Below are 22,723 nucleotides of genomic sequence, written 5' to 3' on the forward strand. Positions count from 1 at the left end.
GAAAAAACACAGGACACAGACTGGAATAAAGACTCTAATTGTAGCCATGTAAAATTACCTGTGCCTATGGACAAAGACTGAAAGCTGATAGGCAAAGAAAATCATATGAGGGTGATGGGATTATAAGTACTTTTTTTTTGTAAAAACAATTTTGTCTGCTCTCCTGTCTTTTCAGTTGGGGGCAAAAACATGTTAGTGACAGAGAAGTCTCTCTCTCTTCCCCTCCCTTTCTCCACCCCTTAAGCAATGCTTATCTTCCTTCTTCCTGACAAGACTTTGTGCAGTTTGTTCCATGCCCCCTGACTTAACCGCCCCCAAAGGTGAATTTAATGTTTAATCTTTGCATACCAGGTTCCTGGTCCTATGCCTCTGATTTTCTGTTAAGAAGCTTAGGACTGTGTACTCTTCTTTAAACCCATGGAAAATTTTACCTCTAGAAAGAGAATTTAAAGCAGTCCTCCCAGGTTAAAAGGTACACAGAAGCCGTAGAGGCATTGGTTTGTTTGTGTGCTTGCTTGCTCGCTTGAGTGATTAATTGATTAACTGACTGACTGATTGGTTTTTTAGACAAGGTCTCTCTACATAGCTGTCCTGAAATTATCCATATAGACTAGCCTGGCCTCGAACTCACAGAAATCTCATGTGTATGGGTGTTTTGCCTATATGTGTGTCTGTGCATCACTTCTGATGTTTGGTACCTGTAGAGGCAAAAAGACTGTCAGAATCCCTGGAACAGTTGTGAGCTGGGAATTGAATGGTTCCTCAGCAAGAGCAACCAGTCCTATTGTTGACTTGTTGTTGTTGTTGCTGGTGCTGCTGTTTATTTTTTTGGTTTTAGTTTTTTAAATTTTACACAGGTGCTAAGTAGATGATTCAGACACTAAGGCTGAAGGTCAGAGTTCAATCCCTGGGAGTCCACATGGTGGAAGAAGAAAATCAACTCTCAGAAGTTGTCCTCAGTCCTCTGACTGTCATGCTGCTCGTATTGCAACACATGAACCTCACCCCCTCCCATATATAAATAAAAGCAATTTTTTAAGCCATGTTCCCTGACTTTCCTGGAACTCATATAGTCTAAGATCACCTTGAACAGAAAGAGATCTGCCTACCTCAGCCTCCCCAGTGTTGCAACTAAAGGCACGCGCTCCCACGACATAACCTAAAAGCAATATTTTTTTAATTAAAAAAAAATCTGCCTATCATTTTCAATATATCTTAACCAAAATTATGAGCATATAATAAACTAGTATACTTAATCACAGCTGGTTCTTTTTCTGTAAGTTTAAAGTATGAGCAGTATGTTTACGTACTATAAACTCTTCTTTATTTTTTGCTGTACTACACATAAAAGCCATAGGCTTCACGCTAGGTAAGCACTCTAACCACTAAGCTATGTAACTCAGTTTTTCCTATTTTTGCTTTTGTGTGTGTGTGTGTGTGTGTGTGTGTGTGGTGCATTCTCTTCCACAAATACCTCCAGATTAAAAAGAAGAAAACAAAACAAAAACAGCTAGTGTGTGGAACATACCAGCAGTCATAACACTTGGGAGATGGGAGGCAGGAGATCTGGAATTTAAGGTCCTCCTCGGCTACCTACTGAATGGCAAGCCAGCCTGAGTCACATGAGACCTAGTCTCAAAAACAAAAGAAAAGAAAAAACTCAACTGGGACTAAAGAGGTAGTTCAACCTTTAAGAGTAATTTGTTACTCTTGTAAAGGTCTCAGATTCTATTCCTAGCACCCACATGGTTTACAACCACCTATAACACCAGTTCCAGGAAATATGGTGCCCTTTTCTAATCTCTGCAGGCACGAAGCATGAATATGGTACACATACATATGTGCAGGCAAAACTCACACATAAAATAATAATCAATTCATTTTTTAACAAAAGGGAAAAGAAATGGGGAAAGAAAGAAGAAAATCAAGAAGAAAATAGTAATAGCATTTAGCCTATTTAGTTGTATATATTAAGATAGGTGATTTGTGTAATGCTCTTAATAAAATCCACCAAATATTATTAATATTCATATTATTATTCAACTAGTTCTTAACATGACAAGGATAACATATTTCCCTGTAGTTACTACCAGAATCCTGTAAAAAAAAATATCTAAGTGAGATTTGTGTGTGTATGTGTGTGTGTGTGTGTGTGTGTTTTCAGAGTTGAGTAGGGTAGGTAACAAAGAAGTGGAGAAATGTCTGTCTTCATTCAAATTAATAGAGCCAGTTTAGCAGCAGGCTTGGGGGTAGCACCCTAGTAGAGGAGTGGGTGGTGGCAGCAGTAACAGAGGCAAGACAGCCAAATGCCTACGACCTTCAAGAGAGAGATAATGTAGTAATGGGACATTTGAAAACATGGACTATGGGACAAAAGCCTTTGACTCCTAGGTCTGGCTATGTCTGCTCATCCTTCACAATGGCCTATTATTGGTCCTCTTTCCTCCCCAGCATCTCCTCTGTTTTCTACTGCCACGTTGCTAACTCCATTTGACTATTTTTGTGTTTGGTCGGTTGAATTTTGTTTGGTTGGTTTGTTTGGTTTGATTTACTTTGGTTCTGTGTTTGAGGCACAGTCTCCTTATGTCTGGATCTAGAGCTAGCCGTACAGACCAGCTTAGCCTTGAACTTGCAATGAGTGGTCATGTTTGTTTCTTCCTCCTAAACACTGAAGTTATAGACATGTGGCAATATGTCTCATGTGACTAACATTTATTTATTCTAACATTCCCACAGCAATGAGATAAGTTATCCTAATCTTTGTAAATTCAAAAGTATGGTTAATTTTTAGTCATCCCACTAATCCTGGTCCTACAGCATATAAAGTATATATATATATATTATACATACATGTAATGTAACACATATATGTGTATATGACAATATACACATATGAATCTATACATCTATACATACACACACATATTATTTTTCAAGGTTATGCCAGGCATGGTGGTATATGCTGTTAATCCAACCAAGAACTTGGGAGGCAGGGGCAAATAGATCTCCTAGACCATCCGGGGTACATAGTGATAGCCTTTCTTTAAAAACGATATACTTTCATTTTGTGATGGCTTAACAAAGTTCTGTTGATTGATGGAAGAGTTTACAATCTGATGAAGGTGACAGTAATACTTTTATGAAATAAAAGATCATGTAACTACAGGCATAAATACAAGAATATAAACCAAGTTCATAGAGGTTCAGGAGGTACAAAATAATAAGGTCATTTGTCACGTTGGTCTAGTTGAGGAGAGTTTCTATGAGCATACAGGTTTTGAGATTTGAATTGGAGATTTAAGGGGGTGATGGATATGAGTTAGTAGAGAGGTGGACCTTTTCAAACAAATAGACAAAAGGCAACAATGGAAGACATAACTCAAGCCAGGACAGATTCCTACCCCACCCTACCATTTTCTCATCTCAGCAACTCTACATGATCTGACACCACACCCGTTTCAGTTAAAGGAGAGCTCTCTGTAATATAATGCCCACTAGACTTTCTTGGCCATCAAATTTGCTATATGAAGCACTTATCACAGACTCTAAGTGGGGCTACAGGAGGAAGGAGTTTATGCATTAGCCTTCTGTTATACCACCAAGATTGTCCACGGGTAGGGGATAAACCCATGTTGGAGAAGGACAAAAGAATATGGAGGAGCTAGGGAGATAGCTCAGTACTTGTGGTACATACATGTAACATTCATATAAAAACTGGGCATCCAGTATCTAGTATGGCTTTGGGAAGGAGGCAGAGAGAAGAGAGGCTCGCTGGCCAACCAGTCTAGTTGAATCATTTAGCTCCAGTTTAAAAAACTAAGGCAGAGAGTGAGTGATAGAGGGCACTAACATCAGCTTCTGGCCTTCACACATGTCTGTACACACACACACACACACACACACACACACACACACTAAATATATACACAATAATTTTTTTAAGAATATGGAAAATCAACAGGGATTCTCATACCATGAGCAGACTGACATCACTTTGAAGGCCCAGTGTGTGAAGGTGGAGAGGGGGAAAAAAGAGGAAAATATATCCATCACCAATTCAAATAGTAAACAAATTAAATTACAGTCACTCTAGAACCTTGCTATGTAGCAGAAAAATTGCAATATGACCAGACAAAGAAATATGTATTTATTTAATATTTGTTAAATGTCTTAAGTTTAATGGCCAACATTTACTGTGATTTAGAGCTGAGGCCACATAAAACGTATTTCTGCCCCCAGGGGCTCACAGCTCACTGTAAGAAACAGAGGAGCAAACAAATATGACTTGGAACTCTATGACGTGAGCTTGCCAGACATGATTTAAAGTACGCAATAGGGACAGCGTGCTGTTCCTGAGGAAAATATGGGACGATGGATGGGATTTTTCACGAAATGGAGACCTGAGGGAAGACTGGTAAGAGAGCAATGACTTGGAGGCAGGAAGATGAGACTATCAAGGTCATCCCCTGTTGTTCAAGGAATTTGCAGCCAGCCTGGCCTACGTGAGACCCTATAACACCATGCACATACACGCATACACAAAATATGCACGGCTGGAGATGACTCTACAGTTAAGAGCACATATTGTTCTTCCAGGGGACCTAAGTTATATTTCTAGGACCCACGCACATAGCTCACAATTTGCCTGTAACTCCAGCTCCAAGGGAAGCAGGGCCTCCGGCCTTCCTTCCCAGGAACTTACAGTCATGCACTCAAGTCCACATACATACACATAATTAAAAATAAGGAGAGCCGGCCCTCTACAAGATGGAGGCCAACCTGATCTATAGAATGAGTTTCAGAACATCCAAGGCTACACATAGAAACTCTGTTTAGTAAAACTAGAGTGGGGGTGGAGGCAGAAGATTTAAGTTAAACAACTAAACAACAGCAACAAAAAGACGCAACAGGATGCAAAGGGAAAGTTATTATAAGGTAGTAGCTAGCATTTCTAGAAAATAGGGGGAAACTGCAGCTGGTTCAAACTTGTGTGCTTGAGTGAAAGATGAGGCAGAAAAAGTGTAACAGGAATCTAAAGAGTTTTCCTAATGTTTGAACATCAATACATGATGACACATACATGACAGACATCTGCTCTGGATTCTTAGGCCCGTCTATATGTTTCCTTACATAAATCACTTGATCTCTGAGATCACCTGCATTTTCATTTATAAAATGGATATAATAGTGGTACCTACCTTGCACGGTTATGTGAGGAGTAAGTGAGCTAACATTGATATGGTGGTTGAATAAGAATGCCCCCTATAGGCTTGATAGGATATGGCTCTATTTGAAAAGATTAGAAGGATTAGAAGGTGTTGCGTTGCTGGAGAATTGTGTCACTGGGTGGGCTTTGAGATTTCAAAAGCCCAAGATAGGCCCATCATCATACACTCTAGGTCTGTGGACCAAGTAGTAGCTCTCAGTTACTACTCCAGAGCCACATCTGTCACCATGCTCCATGCCATGATGATAATGGTCTAAACTCTGAAACTGTAAGCCAGTCCCAATTAAATATTTTCCCTTATAAGAATTGCTGTGATCATGGTGTCTCCTCATAGCAATAGAACAGTGAGTAACTAAGACAATTGGTAAAGTGATCACAACAATGACTGGCACATATTTTAGCTGTTAATTACCAGGTGTTTCTTAGAAAGGTAACCTTGTTTGTAACCTAAAACATAAACTACAGTGGGAGTGGAGTGGGGGAGATGAATTAAAGGAGGTCCTATTAGGATTATATAGCCATTTAAACATGGGGATTTTTTTTTTCTTGTTTGGTTTTGTTGAAGGTCTAAGTAGCTCTGACTGTTCTGGAACTCACTTTGTAGACCAGCTTGACCTGTAATTTACAGAGATCTGCCTGCCTCTGCCTCCTGAGTGCTGGGATTAAACTGAGCACCACTAAGCCAAAGCCCTTAAACCTAGTCACAATGTCTCCATTTAGAATTTGGAAGTATCAGGTTACAGAAGTGGAAAGGTGACCAGCAGTGTGGCTGGGAAGGTAAGTAGGCCCAGGATAGCCTCTAACCAAATTCAGAGGTTATGAGTAGCTAGAGGTTAGAGGTGTAGGTGCAGGAAGAGTTTTTTTTCTTAAGTTTAGTTGGAGACATGTTGAATGTGAAGTCATTGAAGATAGGAATAAGAATATAATTATTTCAGAGGCCTGCATAGCTGACAGGGGAAACTGGCAAGAGATCTGTCTGAAATGAACATAGTGAGTGAGTAGAAGAGGTAGGGAAAGCACCATAACCAATGAATACCATTTTTTACACAAGCGTCCCTCTCAACTCCCCAGAGTGAGTGGTTTTTTGTTGTTGGTTTTTTGTTTTTTTTTTTTTTTTTTGTTTTTGTTTTTTCTAATCGGTTCCCTACTTTTAATGGTACTCTTTCTGCTTTTTATAGGGACAATACTTTTCACTTAGTGCAGGATGGGAAAATCTAGCATCTCTCAAAACGGTCTTTTGGGCGACCCCGAAACTCTAGGAAGTGGGTGGAAAGGGAAGGAATGAGGAAAATTATTTTTAAGAAAAGAAAGAGTCCGGGACGACCTCTAACTATTAAAGTTCCACCTCCCCACATCCTGCCACGCGCCGCTCTCCTGCGGCCGATATCGGACTCCTGATTGCAAGGTAGGACGGGAGATGTAGTCCTCGAGAACAACCAGGGTGGCACGATTGAAGAACTCGGTTTCCCAAGTGGCTCCTGAGGCGCGTGCGCAGATGGCTGCCCCAGCGAGTGGTAAACAGAGACGTCAGGCGGGGGCTGCTGCTTGGAGCAAAACAAAAGGGAAACCCGGGGGGCGGGGGGTGGGGGGGTCCGATTGGGGATTCAGTTCTGGAATTGGGGAGGCTGGTGCCGCAAGAACCTTGACCCTATCAAGAGTGACCTGGAGGGAAGAGGCGAGGGGAGGAAGAGCCAGGGGAGGGACAAGTGACGCCCGGGAGCGGGGCCTGAGGGAGGGCAGCGATCCGGGTGGAGGAAATTTGGGAGGAGTGTCCGGGGGGCAGCAACTTGAAAGGGGGAGGGAACTTCGCTGAGGAGACGTTCGTGATGGGAGCGCAATGTATGAGGGGATACGGAGCCTCAGGTTTAAAAGAGCAGGAAGCGGAGTGAGAGAGAGCAGAAAGTGCCTTCGCTAGGCGGAGGTTACAGGTGGTGCCTCAGAGCGCTACTCTGAGACTGCAGCCTGTAGTCCGGAGGAGATCGGAGACCTGAGTGGAAGGGGCAGTTTAGGGTCTGGAGTCCTGAGAGGAGGGAGAAGTTCGTGACTTTCTGAGAACTGGAAAGAATGTGTTTCCCCCTTTGGGGGAGGCATGGTGAGGGTCTGTGGCAGGCTCCACTGAGCGCTGAGTTCCAGAGGTTCGACCCCACGTATGGATCCAGAGACTAAGAAGTCATCCACAGAGGCTGCCGCGATCATAGACCTCGATCCCGACTTCGAACCCCAGAGCCGTCCGCGGTCCTGCACCTGGCCCCTTCCACGACCAGAGCTCGCTACGGAGCCACACGAACCGTCCGAGGTGGAGCCCAGTCTGGGACAGAAGGTACCCACGGAGGGTCACTCCGAACCGACCCTGTTGCCCTCTCGGCCCCCAGAGCCGGCAGGGGGCCCCCAGCCGGGAATCCTGGGGGCTGTAACAGGTCCTCGGAAGGGAGGCTCCCGCCGGAATGCCTGGGGAAATCAGTCATATGCAGAACTCATCAGCCAGGCCATTGAAAGCGCCCCGGAGAAGCGGCTGACACTCTCCCAGATCTACGAATGGATGGTCCGCACGGTGCCCTACTTCAAGGACAAGGGTGACAGCAACAGCTCGGCAGGATGGAAGGTAACTATGACTCCCATACCTTCCCGCCATCCACCCTTGGACCCCTCTAGTTACTCTCACTCCGGGGGCCCCCATTACTGCCTTTCCACTCCTTTGGAAAACCCAAAGATACACCTTTAATCTTCAGTTAGACAAACATTTACTTAGTACATAGTATATGCCACACTGTGAGCTTGAAGCGGGAGAATCAGCGATGAATAAGACACTGTCCCTGCTCTGAGGAAAATCGAATTCTCTACTCGCTACTCAGCACTTTGGCTTGAGCTGCTCCAAACATTTATTCCCACAGAGAAGTCTTTATCCTATGTACAGCAGGAACTGTGTGGATTCTCCACCGGCACCTAGCCTTCCCTCCTCCCTTACCTCCCACCCAACACCTTTTGGCCCATTCCTGCGGGATTACTCGGATTCCCTGCTTGCCTCCCAATACCTCAGTGAACAGGAACTGTTATAGGATTGCTCTGCCCAAGAGGGAGTGGGCGGCGAAGGGGGAAAAAAGTGGTGAGTATCCATGGGGAAAGGTAGCAGACCTCGTACACTAAGGAAAGAGGCCGGAAGCTGCCATCTGCCTCAGTTTACTTTCTCTTGATGAAAATTCTTCCTTGTAAGGCGCTCCAAACTCTCGGGGAAATTCTTTGTTGTTCAGGAATATTACTCATGGAGAAAGGAGGTCTCATATAGCTTTGACTTTAGAGTCCAAGTTGAGAGTTCTCTTGGTCTTTCTTGAAGAAACTGGGAAGATCTCGAATGATAACTCTGAAAATTTTGCCAGAGAAATACGGACTCTAATCACAAAACTAAGGAGATTTTAAACACCCTTCAACCCATCTCAATGCCTTGTATCTTTGTAGGTGGTTAGTGCTCATGTGCCGAGTACAGCAGACAGAATGGATCTTCCCGTAGATGGTACAGTGAGGGAGCAGGTCTACAGTATGTGTAGGGCCAGACGGAACAGAAGATGGGACAGCTGACCGAGACCCTTGGCACTATTTCTGGGTAGACTGCCATGCCACGATCTCAAGCTCACAAAGAGCTTCCCTCCTTGGACCCGGCCTGCACAGCTGTTTTCTTTTCTCTTAAGTCGATTTTCCAGGGTAGAATGACGAGTGCTTGTTATACTGGGAGTAGCCCCTCCTTATGACTTACACGGAACACGGCCTTTATAGTTTATGAAATCTTTTCCCCCCTTTTGGTTCCGGGAACTGAACCCAGGGCAGCATGGTTGCCACTAAGCTAAATTTATTACCCATGAAATAATTCTGAGATTTTTTTTTTTCATTTGGTTAGTCCTCCTGGCAGTTCTGGGAGTCCACATTTGGCATGAGGAAATTAAGGCAAGGAGGTTAGGTAATTAGTCAACCCCCAGGATGAGTGAGGACTTCAGTACAAGCTTTACTACAGATCCTGCTTCTCTGAGGAAAGCATGGTTTGCCAAGCCTAGTCCAAAGGGGGCCCAGAGCTTCCAGAGTGCGCTCCCCTCCCCCCCCCCCCCCCCCCCCCCGCAAGAATCTTCATACTTCCCTGGTGTTGTGCCAGGGTCACTCCCACCCCACCAGGGGGCGGCACTCACTTGAACAAGAAAGCTTAAGTTCCGTGACTTAGTGAACAGTTTATCCGCACACGCATACACGCACAGGAGCACACCTGGGAACTGACCTTTGCCACTTGCTTGTTCCAAGGCCTAAGGGAGAGGGGCTGGAGATGGAAGTGTAGATTAGTAGTAAATCCCTTGGGCAGCAGATGTTTCTCGGCTTGACCCGCCGCCATGTGCATGTGCTCGAGCTCGTACATGCACGCACGCGCATGCGTGTGTGCGTGCACACATACACACCACAACACATTTACTTCAGTAGACCCAGAATTAAAGAAAAAGATTTATGGTTTCACGTCATTAGTCTTGTCAACTGTTAACTACCAAACGTACAGACAATGCTCTTGCTGCCGTGGAACTCACTATGTAGACCACCAGGCTGGCCTCAAACTCAACAGAAATTCCCCCTGCCTCTGCCTCCTGCCTCCCGGGTACTAGAATTAAAGGCCCAATTTGGGATCTAATCTGAGAGAGACAGAGAGAGATGATGATGATAAGGAGGAGGCGGCGCCTGGTAACTCTGTCTCTTGTCTCCAGCCTCACTCTAGTTCTCCTTCCTGGATTTGACTTTTGAGGCTCCTGCTGTGTTCCTGCCCCCCCCTTAGATTGCTGCCTACCACCTTCCCCTACATACACATCTAATGCCCCTTTTCTTCTACCTCTCTTCCATCCAGAACTCCATCCGTCACAACCTGTCCTTGCACAGCAAGTTCATCAAGGTTCACAACGAGGCCACTGGCAAGAGCTCTTGGTGGATGCTGAACCCCGATGGCGGCAAGGGTGGCAAGGCACCCCGTCGCAGGGCTGCCTCCATCGATAGCAGCAGCAAGCTGCTCAGGGGCCGCAGCAAAGGCCCCAAAAAGAAGCCATCTGTCCTGCCAGCTCCACCTGAAGGTGCCACTCCGAGGAGCCCTCTGGGCCACTTTGCCAAGTGGTTGAGCAGTCCTTGTCCTCGAAATCAAGAAGCTGATGTGTGGACCGCGTTCCGTCCACGAAGCAGTTCAAATGCTAGCACTGTCAGCACCCGGCTGTCCCCAATGAGGCCGGAGTCTGAGGTGCTAGCAGAAGAGGAAATGCCAGCCTCAGCCAGCAGCTATGCAGGGGGTGTCCCTCCCACCCTCAGTGAAGATCTGGAGCTGCTGGATGGGCTGAATCTTGCATCTCCCCATTCCTTGCTGTCTAGGAGCAGTCTCTCCAGCTTCTCTATGCAGCATCCTGGGCTTTCTGGCCCCTTACATAGCTATGGGGCCTCGGTCTTTGGCCCAATAGATGGGTCTTTGTCAGCAGAAGGGTGCTTCTCGAGTTCCCAGTCTCTAGAAGCTCTGCTTACCACTGATACACCACCACCACCTCCTGCTGATGTTCTCATGACCCAGGTAGATCCTATCCTGTCTCAGGCTCCTACACTTCTGTTACTGGGAGGAATGCCTTCCTCTAGCAAGCTGGCCACAGGAGTCAACCTGTGTCCTACACCGCTAGAGGGTCCTGGTCCCAGCAACCTGGTTCCCTCCCTTTCTGTGATGGCACCACCTCCAGTCATGGCAGGTGCTCCCATCCCTAAGGTCTTGGAAACCCCTTTGCTCGCATCTCCTACTGAAGATTCCAGCCACGACAGAATGCCTCAGGATCTGGATCTTGATATGTACTTGGAGAACCTGGAGTGCGACATGGATAACATCATCAATGACCTCATGGATGGTGAGGGACTGGACTTCAACTTTGAGCCAGGTATAACACCCCCTAATCACTCTTGCATCTTTGCTCTTGAATGTTCAGCTAATTCTATGATTTGAACCAGAGAGAGCCTTATACCAGATGATATCAGTCCCTGGGGAGATGGAAGGGAAGATGTCATAATAGAATAGCATAACTTTTAAATGGGGACCTGTAGCCTCTTCATCACAGAAGGGGGAGCTTAGGGGAGGTGAAGAGCTGCCTCTGGTATGAATTTGTTGTCCCAAATGAATTTCTTATCTTTTCCTCAATTTCTTTTTCCCACAGATCCCTGAGTCACAGCAAGAAGCTTTGTCCCCTGCTCCGGAGGTGAAGCCGGGCCTGTCCTTATCCACTTTTCCCCCTTGAACCCTCCCCGGAAGTTTGGAACCCTACTTTTAGAACTAGGGATAGGTAGTCACACACTCAAGTGTTGAAGAAAAATTGTAAAGGTACATCAATGACGTGTAGGGATTGAGGAGGTTGATGGGAGAAAGGAGGGAAAAGGACTTATTCTTACTGTGCCAATTAAGGGGTAATTATGGTCCTTTCTCGGGGGGCTACCATTGATTACCCCATTACCACCTCCTAGGCCTTGTAGCAGGGGCCAGCAATGCTGTTGGAAATGTGAAGTCACCAGTGGCCTTATTATCCTGCCTTTAGAAGCAGGATTATTATTGTATTTTTTTTTTTGGTAGAGAGAATCTTACTAGAGCTGGGCCAGGCTAGGTTAAGCCTGGATTTTTATGCAGTGGGGTGGTTGGGTGGGGGGCTAGGGAACCTAGAAGGGCCAAGTTTTGAGCACTGGAGTGGCTCACCAGGCCAAATCACTTTTGAAAGGATGGAGATAACCGACAGGCTTTTTATAAACTTTTAAAGAAGTATAAACACAAAACTCGAGATTTTTAACAGTGGTGAGGTGTTAGTGAGGAGGAGAAGGCTTTTTTTCTTTCTGAACGCTTTGTCACAGTGACATGACACAAACACTACAGACTACAGAGGAGACACAGGAAACTAGGGACAGGTGGGCAGCAAGAGTGACTGCAGGGGAAATGTTCCCCTTTGGACCAGGTCTAGAAAAAGCTCTATGCATAGTTTAAGCAAGAAACATAAGCCAGGTCCCCGCATTTCTGTCCACTTGTGCCTAGAAGAGGGTGCTGTCGTGGGGCAAGCACACTCTTGTTTGACCAGTGCGGGTTAGTGCTCCCAGAGAGAGCATCCAAAGCCTGAAATTGGCTTGGGGCCTGGCAGGGGCGTGAAAGAAGGAAGGATTTAGGGTAGTAAAGTTAGGTACAGAGACCTCCCTGTTCAAGGCCTGGGACAGCTGTCCCTGCCCTTCTTCCCAGTCCTAGTCTGCCAGGGTTATGTGGAAGACTGTAGTGGCAGGCAGGGCTGTGGAGAGGAACAGGGAAGGGGGAGCTTGGGGAGTTTGGCTGAGGGTCTGGGAAATGAGCAGGGATGGGGGGAATGTGGATCAGGTTTACTAGCACCTGCCAGAGAGGCCATCTGGGGCTCCTCCACCCCAGCCCCCAAGCAGCCCCTCCCCCAGCGCCCTTTGCATTGTCCCCTCCCCCACTCCTGCTGTGGGTTCCCATCATTTCCTGTGTCAGCGCCTGGCCTACCCAGATTGTATCATGTGCTAGATTGGAGTGGGGAAGTGTGTCAAATCAATAAATGAGTTCAATAAATGTCTATAATCAGATCTGGTTTCTGGTTTCTGCTGCCTTGCTGCCCCCCCTCCAATATGGGGGAGGGAGGGAAGAGGAAGGCGAAGGGCAGTTAGTTGAAGGGCGGGTGGGAGGGACTGCCCGCAGGCTGGGAGGTGGGGGAATTTCAGCCTGGGAGGTAATGGAGTGTTGTGGGGGAGGGACACCTAACCCCTGCAGGAGTAGGCGGCTGCAAGATAGGCCTCCCCCAGGGGAGGTAGTCTGGTTTGAGAAGACCCCACCCCCTTCTCTGGCCCTCAAAGGCTTATTGTACTAAAAGTCTAGTAACTAGACTTCACAGTCTTTCCTCACGCCCCCCCACCACCACCACCAAGTGTTCACTCCAGCCCTCTGCTGTTGTTCTGGTCCACCCTCTGCCTCCCTCCCTGGTGCCTACAGCCTACTGAAGCCTTTGTGCAGATACTGGGAGAAGGAGTCTTTCTAGAAAAGAAACCTCAGGTTAAATTCCAGTAATTTCATGCTCTCTCCTGGTAGTTGCTGCTCTCACTTGGTCACTTTATTGAGTTAACGATGTCTCTTGAGAAAGTCTGCTCTGGTCTTATAGAATGGTCTGCGGGTGGGAGGTGGCCCATCTTCATCTGATCGCCCACCTTTAGACTGGAAAGGAAAAATAAATCTATTATTGGAGAGGCTCTGCAGAGAAAGATTCCTACTGTCTAGGGCCAAAGGAAGGAGAAAAAGGGTTGGGGTCAAATGGTGAACATAAAAATTGAATTTAGAAAGAAAATTCTCAGAGGTGAACAGTGCTCAAACCTTCAGCTGGCTGCTTGGGCTAGGAGTCTGCTGGGTTCCACCACTCTTGGGAGATCTTGCTGGGAGATTTACAGAGGATTCCATGGCTGCCAGTCTCTTTGCTTCTAGAGTTCTAAGCATCTTTATTCTGCTCCTCTCCAGGAAGTCACATTGTGTACGCAGTGACTCTAGAAAACAAGAAAGAGCACCAGCCCCTCTGAGAAGCAGGAATGGAACCCATCATGACTCTCTGTCATTCCATGGATCAGTCAGAATAACTTGGCCTAAAATAGAAACGATGGGAAGGAAGTGACATATGTGGTTCACACAGTTTAAAACCAGACCACCCCTCCAAAGTTTATCTAGACCTTTGTCCCCCTTTTTCTAGTCTTCTATGATCCCACTTACCACACTATGCTAGCCTCACCCCTACATTCATACCACCCCTTTCTCTGACAGAGTCCTCCACATTTAAGCCCAGGCTGTCTTTAATCCTAAACTCCCCTGCTGCAGTACTGGGGTTACCAGTGTATGACACTATTCCCAATACACAACTGTGTATACAACTTCCTATGTCCTACCTCCCCCATCACACGCCTTACCAACTAGTTCAGGTTCTGGATTCTTCAGGAGGGGCACAATAGCTTTGTAGGAATTCTCAATCCTGGTACCTGTAAACATAGTATTAGGCCAACTCCAGCCCCTGATTCATACCAAGTCTTTGCCCTTTTAAAACCCATGATTTCAGGATTCTAACAATAAACACTTTCTTGAGCTGGTACACATTGTCCCTCCCCTTTGGCATGAACCTACACAGTCCCTAGGATGAAGTAAGGTAGCTTGGAATATACATACCTAACCCACTGTCATCAAAGTAGTGTTCTTTGAGCTGACAAGTTATGGACTATTAAGATCTGGCTAAGAATGCCCTATTTTACTTACTATTTTGTTTGGGGGGGGGGATCTTGAGATAGGATCTCAAATATCCCAAGTTCCCTTTGAACTCCTAATGTTCCGGCTCTACCTTGTGGGTGTTTTGAGTTAGCTGGCCTCTAACTCTCAAGCTTCCTTACCTCCGTTTCTAAAGAATCTATTCATTTTGAGACAGGATCTTATGCAGCCCAGGCTATCCTCTAAGTTGCTGGAAAGTTAAAATTGACCCCAAACTTTAGATCCTCCTGCCTCCACCTCCCAAATACTAGAAGTATAGGCATGTTTCATCACACCCAATTTTATGCCACGTTGGGAATGGCATTCAGAATCTCATGCATGCTAAGCAAGCACTCTGCCAAGTGAGCTACATCCCGGCCCTGCTTTATATTGTCTGTCTGTTTGTTGTGTGTGGCATTTGTGTTTGGGATGAGGTCTTGTTATAAAGCCCGGACTGCCCTTTAACTCACAATCCTCCTGTCTTAGTTCCATGAGTGCTGGGGTTACAAGAGAAAGCTGCCTTATTTTAAGGACAAGTTCCATAGGCCATCTTGAGGGATTTGATCTATGGAGAACACTCCCAAGCCTCTACCTGGTGCCCCACGCTCCACTTTACAAACATAGTAGGTATTTCGAGCTGTAAGTAATTTGCTGGCATAGTCTCCAGGTGTCTTTGACAGGAAGAGTAACTTCATGGTCCCCGATTCATCACACAAATCAATGGTGTCTAGAGGAAGGCCACGGGGTAATTGGGATAGGGAAGAACAAAGAATATGAGTAAAAAGGGCCAGTGGTCCTCTAAAAAATGGGTTTGAGGAAGGTTCAAGCATAGGAGGGTTACTTCTTGCTGGAAGGAAAGTTTAGAGGCTAGAGGAAGCTTATCGCTTCTGACCTTCAATCACTACTCCTCCCCAAACCACTTACCTGTTTTCCGTAATCCCATTTTCTTTCTGGTGTAATGTAGCAACAGGAGAACAGAGCAGTTGGTATTGACCAGAAACTCTTGGTTGTCTGAGAAGAAATAGGATGGAAGTATGCGGGCCCTTCTCTAGTTCTACCCCCTCAAAAATGATCTCAGCTGTCCTCATCCCTCCCCATGTCCATCCCCCAGACTGTTGCTCTGTGCTGCTCCTCACCTCCATGTTTGATGATGATGAACATGCTACTGAGGTCATTTCATTCTTCACTTCCTGATGAATCATGCAGAAGGAAGGTGTTCTAGTGGCCCTGGGGGCCTGAGGGTGCCCATAGGGTTAGAGGATTGAAGGATCAGATATATTTCATAAATTGAAGGAGGCCCAGACTGGGCAGACAGGAGCGAGAGCTTTTGACAGTTGGAGGTGGTCAGCATCTATAGGGGTGGAGCCTGAGGCTGCAGTTAAAGGATTGTGAGGTCAGAAGTGGTGTGTGTAATAGAATGTAGTAGAAGACCAAGGAGAAGAGATACTGGATGGGATCTGTAAAGGAGCTTCGAGAAAACTAAACTGGCCCCTGGAGTGAGCCCAGAAATTTACCAGAGAAAAGTAAGTAGCCAGAACAGTACTCCTTTGAGGTCCTCTTGCTTCTTCAGTACTACCCCTTTTGCCTACCCTTACACCATTCCTCCCAACTTTATTGTACACCATGTTTCCCCTGCTCCCCAACCCCACAACAGACATTCTTGATGATCATTGGTAAATACTTTATTTCTCATTGATTCAGAAACAGTTGAATGGTAGGTAGCAAAAGGGAGGGAGAATCCTGTAAAAGAGAAGGGTCGTGCTGGATCTGGTGCTGGTGGTGTATGCCAATAACCCCAACACTTGGGAGGCAGAGGTGGGAAGATCACTTGTGAGTTATAGGCCAACCTGGCCTACATCGTGAGTTCCCAGCCACCCTGGGCTACAGGGTAAGACTCTCTCCCAAAAAAGTGAAAAGGTGCTAAATTGGGCACGGGAGGACTTGTGCAGGGGAAGGGGGAAAGGGGCATTCTGAAGTCGGGCATATGGAATGGAAAAGTAGTTACATAGGAAATGAAATGGAAAATTAGCCACAGGGGAAGACAATGGGTATTGGATCCTGATCCGCAAGATGAGTAGGGGGAGGTTTGCATCACTTAGGGGGATAGGACATTGAGGTTCCATCAAAAGATTGAGGCTCAGGCTTCAGGCTTCAGAGAATAACATGGGGGAGGCCAGTAAGGGCTATGCAGGCTGCAAGGAGAACCTCCAGGCCCCTCTCCTAGGGCCCCTCCTTTCGGGGGAATCTCACTGACGTGGCAGAACCGTTCACTGTAGTCTGGCTGCAGACTCTCAGTCAGCCCTTTAGACACACCACTCCAGGCCTAAAGACAGATATCTCCAGGTCAGAGGTCAATTAGGGGCAGGAAGCAAAAGACCCAGGCTCTGGGCCAACGGATCTCTTACAAATCTGTAACCATTGTGATTACAGAAGGGCTATCTAGGCTCCAGGGCTCCTAATGCCCTGTAGTTTCCGTCTGTATCACACAAATCTGTTTTGCTCCGTCTTTCTGCCTAGCCCATCCTGCATTTGGTCAGCCACATCCTGATGATACAGGCCCTCTCCTCCCTCCACTGTGCACCCCGCTCCCAGTCTGTCTTGCTGACTGGCAGTTGGCAGTTGATAAAATTTTTGTATGTGTATGGCCGTGTTCTCACCGAAAAGTTCCCGTGGTATTCAGTAACCAGATCCTCTAGATTTTTGATGGTGGGAATTCGAGGCATTCTGACCAGAGAGAAAGAGGGAACAGAAGCATTAAATGAAAGAACCTTTATTACCCTTTATCCCACAAGCCAGCATGGAACCTCTAGCTTCCTCTCAACACTCTTATCATAGCTCTTAAATGATCTACCCTGGAGATCTTGAAATAACCCCACTACCCCCACCTCATTTTAAGGGCTTCCTGAAATCTCACCGTTCCAACCAACAGTACACAAAGATCAGGGTAATAATCAACCCCATGGTGCCAACAGGGATAAGCACAGCTTCCAGTGCAAACAAGGAAGGATTCTCTGTAACAAACAAGGAAAATGACCCTTGCATTGTGGTACTCATAAGACATGGATGCCAGGCACCATGCCAAACACACTCCTTATGCTTACTTTCCACACAGCTCCTGAGAGGGAGGGACAATGTTTATCTACATTTTACAGATGAATAAACCAAATCAAAGAGGGCAGCCCAGTTCCAAGCTCATGTCCACTATGCAGACACTATGGAATCCTGTGGAAACCTCCTACACATTTCATGTTCCCCGGAGCATCCTTTGGCCTCCTTGGGAATCCACTCTTCTATTTCAGCTGCACCCCTTCTCATCTTTACATAGAAAACATTGCTTCATAGTGATTGAGGTTAAATAGTAAGGGGTTAGAGGCTTAGGGCTAGAGAGATCAAGCAAATGATAGCGACAGTGTGTTACAAAGGTTAGGGTACGGGGTGAATGATTTAGAGGTCATGCATTTGGGCCACTTTACCCTCTGCAGTATGCCTCCCCCAGTGAACTGGTTGGCTCCATTTACTCCACTGTTGAGTACTTCCACAGATTGGGTTAAAGCGGCTCCGAACCCGAAATGTATACAGTTTCTGTTCATCCACACTAGGCAAGGAGAATCTAGGTTCATGATCCACTATTTGTTCCTAGGGAGAAGAAGGGGGAGGGAATGAGATTATGTATAAAGGAAGAAAGAATGGGAACATTCTTGCCTATACCTCAATGTCATCTTCTGATTCTTCTAATTTCTTGTTCTTTTCATTACCAGGAAAACAAAACAAGAAACTGGTTCTGGTCCCTCCCGGTTCTACTTTGTTCCTCTCCTGACTAATCAGAACCTAGTGCTCCCCTTCTCTAACTCGACTCCCCTCCAGATCCACTCACTGGCTTCCTTTATGTCTGTCATCAAGAAGAGGATGGTGGAAGAGACAAAGTGAAAGCTCACTGGTGAGATCAGAAAATCAAAGTGAAAGTATGGACAGAGGAGCTGGGAGGCAGAGAACTGGGGCTTGGAATTAGGCTCTTCTGTCTGGCTAGTTGAACCCTTTCTCCTCTCGCTTGGCCTTAGCCACTGCATCCACAATGCCAAGTCACTCACCGTCCAGCTTCGATCTCGGTTGCTCCGGTACTGCACCAAATATTGTAAACAGCGTTCTATGTATCTGCTTTTCCAGCTCAGCTCTAGCTGGGATTCACTCAGGTTGTAAAGTGTTAGATTCTCTGGAGCCCATGGGATCACTGGAGATATGTACGTATGTGGTCATTAACCTGGCCTAGACAAGTCAGGATCTTGGAAGTAATTCCCCTTATCTCTCTTCTCTTCCCCATCCCAACCCTCCTATCTTCTCCTTTCTGCCCATAACCAACAAGGAGGAAAGAACAATCTATAAACTCCAGTGCCTTTGAGCTCCCAGGCCTCTAGGCCACTTCTTTCCCGATTACCAAGATTCTGTAGGTTTAGCTTCTGTTCAGCTCGCCTCTGGGGTTTCTGGGGGTCTTGGAGCTGGACGACAAACGTCTGATAGAGCTGGATATCTTCTTTTTGTATCTGACAGCCAGAAGTAATCTCCTTTGAGAACAGATAGTGTCTGCACTCCTGGAATGTATTATTATCAGATCCCTTGTACCTAGAGAAGGTTACATGGCAAAAGAATGATGGGCAAAACATGGGTACCACATCTACCCATAGCCTAGCCTCATCTAGTCTGAGCTGACAACTTAGCCCATGAGAAACTAGTAGGGTGCCTGAGGAGCTGGCTACCCACGTTTTTTGGTCTTCACAGTCTCTCCCAGCTAACCTACCTTCTCTGCTTCCTGTGCTACCCCTCCCCCTTCTCATACCTATAGTGCATAGTCAGGTTGGTCGCCTGGGGCTCAGAAGTGCTATTCCAAGTGCAATTCATATATTCGACATTGAACACAAAGCACTGAACCTCTGGGAGGGGCAGAGTGGGAGCACTCAGGTGTTCACGGGTCGTAGAAGTCAGGAAGAAATCTTAAGTTTGGGAAGAAAACAAGGTAGTGGAGTGGAAGAAAAAGAAATTTTGGTCAGAAGAAGCAGCAGTGAGACAGAGAGCCCTCCCCTTCCCCTCCCTACACTTCTTTTTAGTTATTGTGAGCTCTAGCAGGCTCTAGATTGTATAGAGCTTTTATACAGCCCTTTCCCCATAGCCCTCCCCTCAACAATCCCCTCTGGTCCTAGATTTCCTACCAGCTTTGGTGTCTTCATTCCCACTGGACACGAGGACCTTGGAGCTCCACCCTTCCCTCAGCAGAAGCAGCTGAAGAAGTAAGAAGGCTTTAGATGGCAATAATGGTTTCAACATGGCGCTTGCTCTTCTGTCTCTGGGTGTAGTCTGTGTCAGAACCCTGAACCACTCTCCCACAAGCCCTCCCCACCCATACATTTCCTTTTGTCGTAGCTTCCGGTGGAAAGAACCTTAGAAACCACGCTGTAGAGGGAGGGGGGTTAGTTAATGTGTTCAGTGACATAAGCTAAGTCCCCTGGGAGATTTGGGTTCTGCTCTAAGGTGATGTTCTGTCAAGATTAATACTTGATCTACAACGGTGTCACAGAATCAAGACCCTTCAGGCCATCTAGGTCCAGGAAGGCTCTGCTGAACACCCACCCCCACCTCACACCATCATTCCCAACCACCTTTTCCCTCTAGGCTATCTTAAACCTCTGTCAAAGTTCTTCAGTATAGGGAGGATGGATGGAAAATACTGACTTGATTCATGTGGGTGCATACATTGATGTCTTTCCTCTGACCTAATCCGAACTACAATAGCCAACTGCTGCCTGAGTTTGGTCCCTGTTGACCCAGGTGAGAGCTGGCATCTAAGATGGAAGAACAACAGTACTAACTTCAGGCTCCCTATCTCCCTGAAAATCTGCTTCTCTCTTTGCCTTCCTTGTCCTGTTTAATAGTATCATCACCTGCCAGACTTGAAACCTCAGGATCCTCTCCACATCTCCCCTTCACTCTCAGCCCTGTTTTTGCGGTATTTCTCCCAGCAGTTTCCTCCTTTCTGTTAACCACAGCCACTGTGCTAAATCAGCCTTTCATTACCTCCAGTCATGATTATTCCTGTACCCCACACACTGGTCCCCTTTCTCAAGGGCCTCTGCTCTCCAGTCCGTTCTTCATTCTGTGGCTAGATTTACCTTCCCTCAGAGCACAGGGTTGATTGGAGAAGCCATTTACTGAAATTGTTTATCCAGCCAACATTTATTGAGTCTTTAATATGTGCTGGGTACAGTGCTTATGTTCTGAGAACATAAGACAAATAAGACATCATCATTTTAGAAGCTCAGAGATAAGTGGGGGAACATATAAATAATACAATGTACTGTAATGAGTTCTACAGCATAGATGTGGAGATTCTCCAAAACACAGTTAAACAAAGGTAGGAAGCAGCCAGCTGCTCTTTGCCCCTGCCTGATTTGCTGCTCCATTTTCTCTCTGGTAAAATTACACTAATTTTTTCAGATTCTGCTTTAAAAGCATCTCTTCAGTAAAGTGCCCTTGAACTATCCTCTTTTCATCTTGGTCAATTTAGTTGCTTTCTCTCTCTCTCTCTCTCTCTCTCTCTCTCTCTCTCTCTCTCTCTCTCTCTCTCTCTCTTTCTGGGAGAGGTGGTGGTAGCGATGATGTTAAAGCAGGGTCTTATGTAACTCAGCTTGGCCCCAAACCTGGTAGGTAATAAGGCTACCTTGAACGCCTATTCCCTCCGCCTCCATCTCCTAAAGTGCTGGGATTACAGTGCCAGCATGCTTGGCTTTTGATCCTTACTTTAGTCATCCCTTCTAAAACCCTTTTGCGAAAGAAAATCACAAATTTTGAGTGCACATATCTTTTTGGAAGCCACCACTTATTTGGCCTACTGCAGAGGAGGTTTTTAAAAGTCTTCAAAAACCATCCATAGCCTTTAGGGTTAAAATCAAGCTCCATTCATCTATATTAGCGACAATGGTATGTTTGCTTATTCTTTGCCCAAGGTAGCTACTGTCTAACTTAGAATGTTCAAATACCCCCTCTTAGAATGGCCAAAATCTAGTATACTGACACCACCAAACCTGAATTGCCATGGTAGTCAATGGGAAGCAAAAAGAACTCATTCAGTGCTGGCATGGAAGACTCTAGATTCATTCTGCCTCTATGGTTTTTTGTTTGTTTGCTTTTCTGTTTTTTTTTTTTAAGATTTATTTATTCATTTTTTATGTACATGAGTACACTGTAGCTGTCTTCAGACACACCAGAAGAAGACATCAGATCCCATTACAGATGGTTGTGAGCCACCATGTGGTTGCTGGGATTTGAACTCAGGACCTCTGGAAGAGCAGTCAGTGTTCTTAACCACTGAGCCATCTCTTTAAAATTATTTATTAAGACTGGGTCTCACTGTGTAGCCCTAGCTGTTCTGGAACTTGAAGAGATTGCCTGCTTCTGTCGTATAAGTGCTGGTGTTAATGTCCTTTGCCACTAAGCCTGAGAAAGATTCTTTTGTACATTAATTTATTTGTTTGTTTGTTGTATGTGTGTACATGGAAGTCAGAGAACAGTTTGCAAGAGTCAGTTCTCTGCTTTCATCATGTGAAACCAGAGAATTCTATTCTGGTAATCAGGTACAATCACAAGCAAGCATCTTCTGCCTTCTGGCTGGCCCTATTGTGAAGGTTCTTAACTTGGAGTTCATATATGCAATGCTCCATGATAGAAAGTATCTGACAATTTGTATAAATACCATTCTGTGAAGAAGGTCCCTGTTTCTTTTTTCTAAAGACTCATTTATTTATTTAAGTACACTATAGCTGTCTTCAGACACACCAGAAGAGGGCACCAGATCTCATTACAGATGGCTGTGAGCCTCCATGTGGTTATTGGGAATTGAACTCAGGTCCTCTGGAAGAGCAGTCAGTGCTCTTAACCACTGAGCCATCTCTCCAGCCCAAGATCCCTGTTTCTTCCTTTTCTTCCTCTTCTTCTTCCTCATTCTCCTCTTTTTTATAGGACCTGGAAGCTTCAGAGACAGGTGGATCTCTGGGCTGTCTGTGAGTTCTAGGCCAGAGTGGGCTATACGGAAAGTTCCAGGCTACCTGTTGTTACATGGTGAGATGACCCCGTCCCAGAAAAGAGGTGTGTGTATGTATGTGTGTGTGCATGCTGGAAGCGAACTTGTTATCTTCCTTCCAATCTACTGAGTTGTA

The 22,723-nt window shown here is 46.0% G+C and overlaps 3 protein-coding genes across 3 annotated transcripts; 1 reads left to right on the forward strand and 2 right to left on the reverse strand.

The window, feature by feature from the left end:
• Window positions 1–6,877: 6,877 nt before the first annotated feature.
• On the forward strand, window positions 6,878–12,830 carry FOXO4 (forkhead box O4). Its single transcript, XM_080909932.1, has 3 exons — window positions 6,878–7,829; window positions 10,095–11,148; window positions 11,422–12,830. The coding sequence occupies exons 1-3, from the start codon at window positions 7,377–7,379 to the stop codon at window positions 11,427–11,429; spliced, it is 1,515 nt and encodes a 504-aa protein (XP_080766058.1). The 5' UTR covers window positions 6,878–7,376; the 3' UTR covers window positions 11,430–12,830.
• A 534-nt stretch (window positions 12,831–13,364) lies between these two features.
• Window positions 13,365–15,683, reverse strand: LOC308416078 (uncharacterized protein CXorf65 homolog; the record flags this gene model as incomplete). Its single annotated transcript, XM_080911101.1, has 6 exons — window positions 13,365–13,457; window positions 13,614–13,780; window positions 14,195–14,263; window positions 15,115–15,249; window positions 15,447–15,533; window positions 15,659–15,683. The coding sequence occupies 6 exons, from the start codon at window positions 15,681–15,683 to the stop codon at window positions 13,365–13,367; spliced, it is 576 nt and encodes a 191-aa protein (XP_080767227.1).
• An 875-nt stretch (window positions 15,684–16,558) lies between these two features.
• IL2RG (interleukin 2 receptor subunit gamma) lies at window positions 16,559–19,874 on the reverse strand. The gene is made up of 8 exons (XM_080910026.1): window positions 19,724–19,874; window positions 19,354–19,507; window positions 18,955–19,139; window positions 18,611–18,750; window positions 17,996–18,158; window positions 17,437–17,533; window positions 17,180–17,246; window positions 16,559–16,845 (listed from the first exon to the last, which is right to left on the reverse strand). The coding sequence occupies exons 1-8, from the start codon at window positions 19,836–19,838 to the stop codon at window positions 16,660–16,662; spliced, it is 1,107 nt and encodes a 368-aa protein (XP_080766152.1). The 5' UTR covers window positions 19,839–19,874; the 3' UTR covers window positions 16,559–16,659.
• Between the last annotated feature and the right edge of the window lie 2,849 nt (window positions 19,875–22,723).

Source organism: Micromys minutus, assembly GCF_963924665.1.
Source record: "Micromys minutus genome assembly, chromosome: X".
NCBI lineage: Eukaryota > Metazoa > Chordata > Mammalia > Rodentia > Muridae > Micromys > Micromys minutus.

Coding starts and splice junctions, on each gene's coding strand:
- FOXO4 (XM_080909932.1), top strand. CDS start 7,377: ATGGATCCAGAGACTAAGAAGTCATCCACAGAGGCTGCCGCGATCATA. Junction 7,830..10,094: donor ACAGCTCGGCAGGATGGAAG/GTAACTATGACT, acceptor TCTTCCATCCAG/AACTCCATCCGTCACAACCT.
- IL2RG (XM_080910026.1), bottom strand. CDS start 19,838: ATGTTGAAACCATTATTGCCATCTAAAGCCTTCTTACTTCTTCAGCTG. Junction 19,140..19,353: donor AACCTGACTATGCACTATAG/GTATGAGAAGGG, acceptor AACCTTCTCTAG/GTACAAGGGATCTGATAATA. Junction 17,534..17,995: donor GGGGAGGCATACTGCAGAGG/GTAAAGTGGCCC, acceptor TGTTTGTTACAG/AGAATCCTTCCTTGTTTGCA.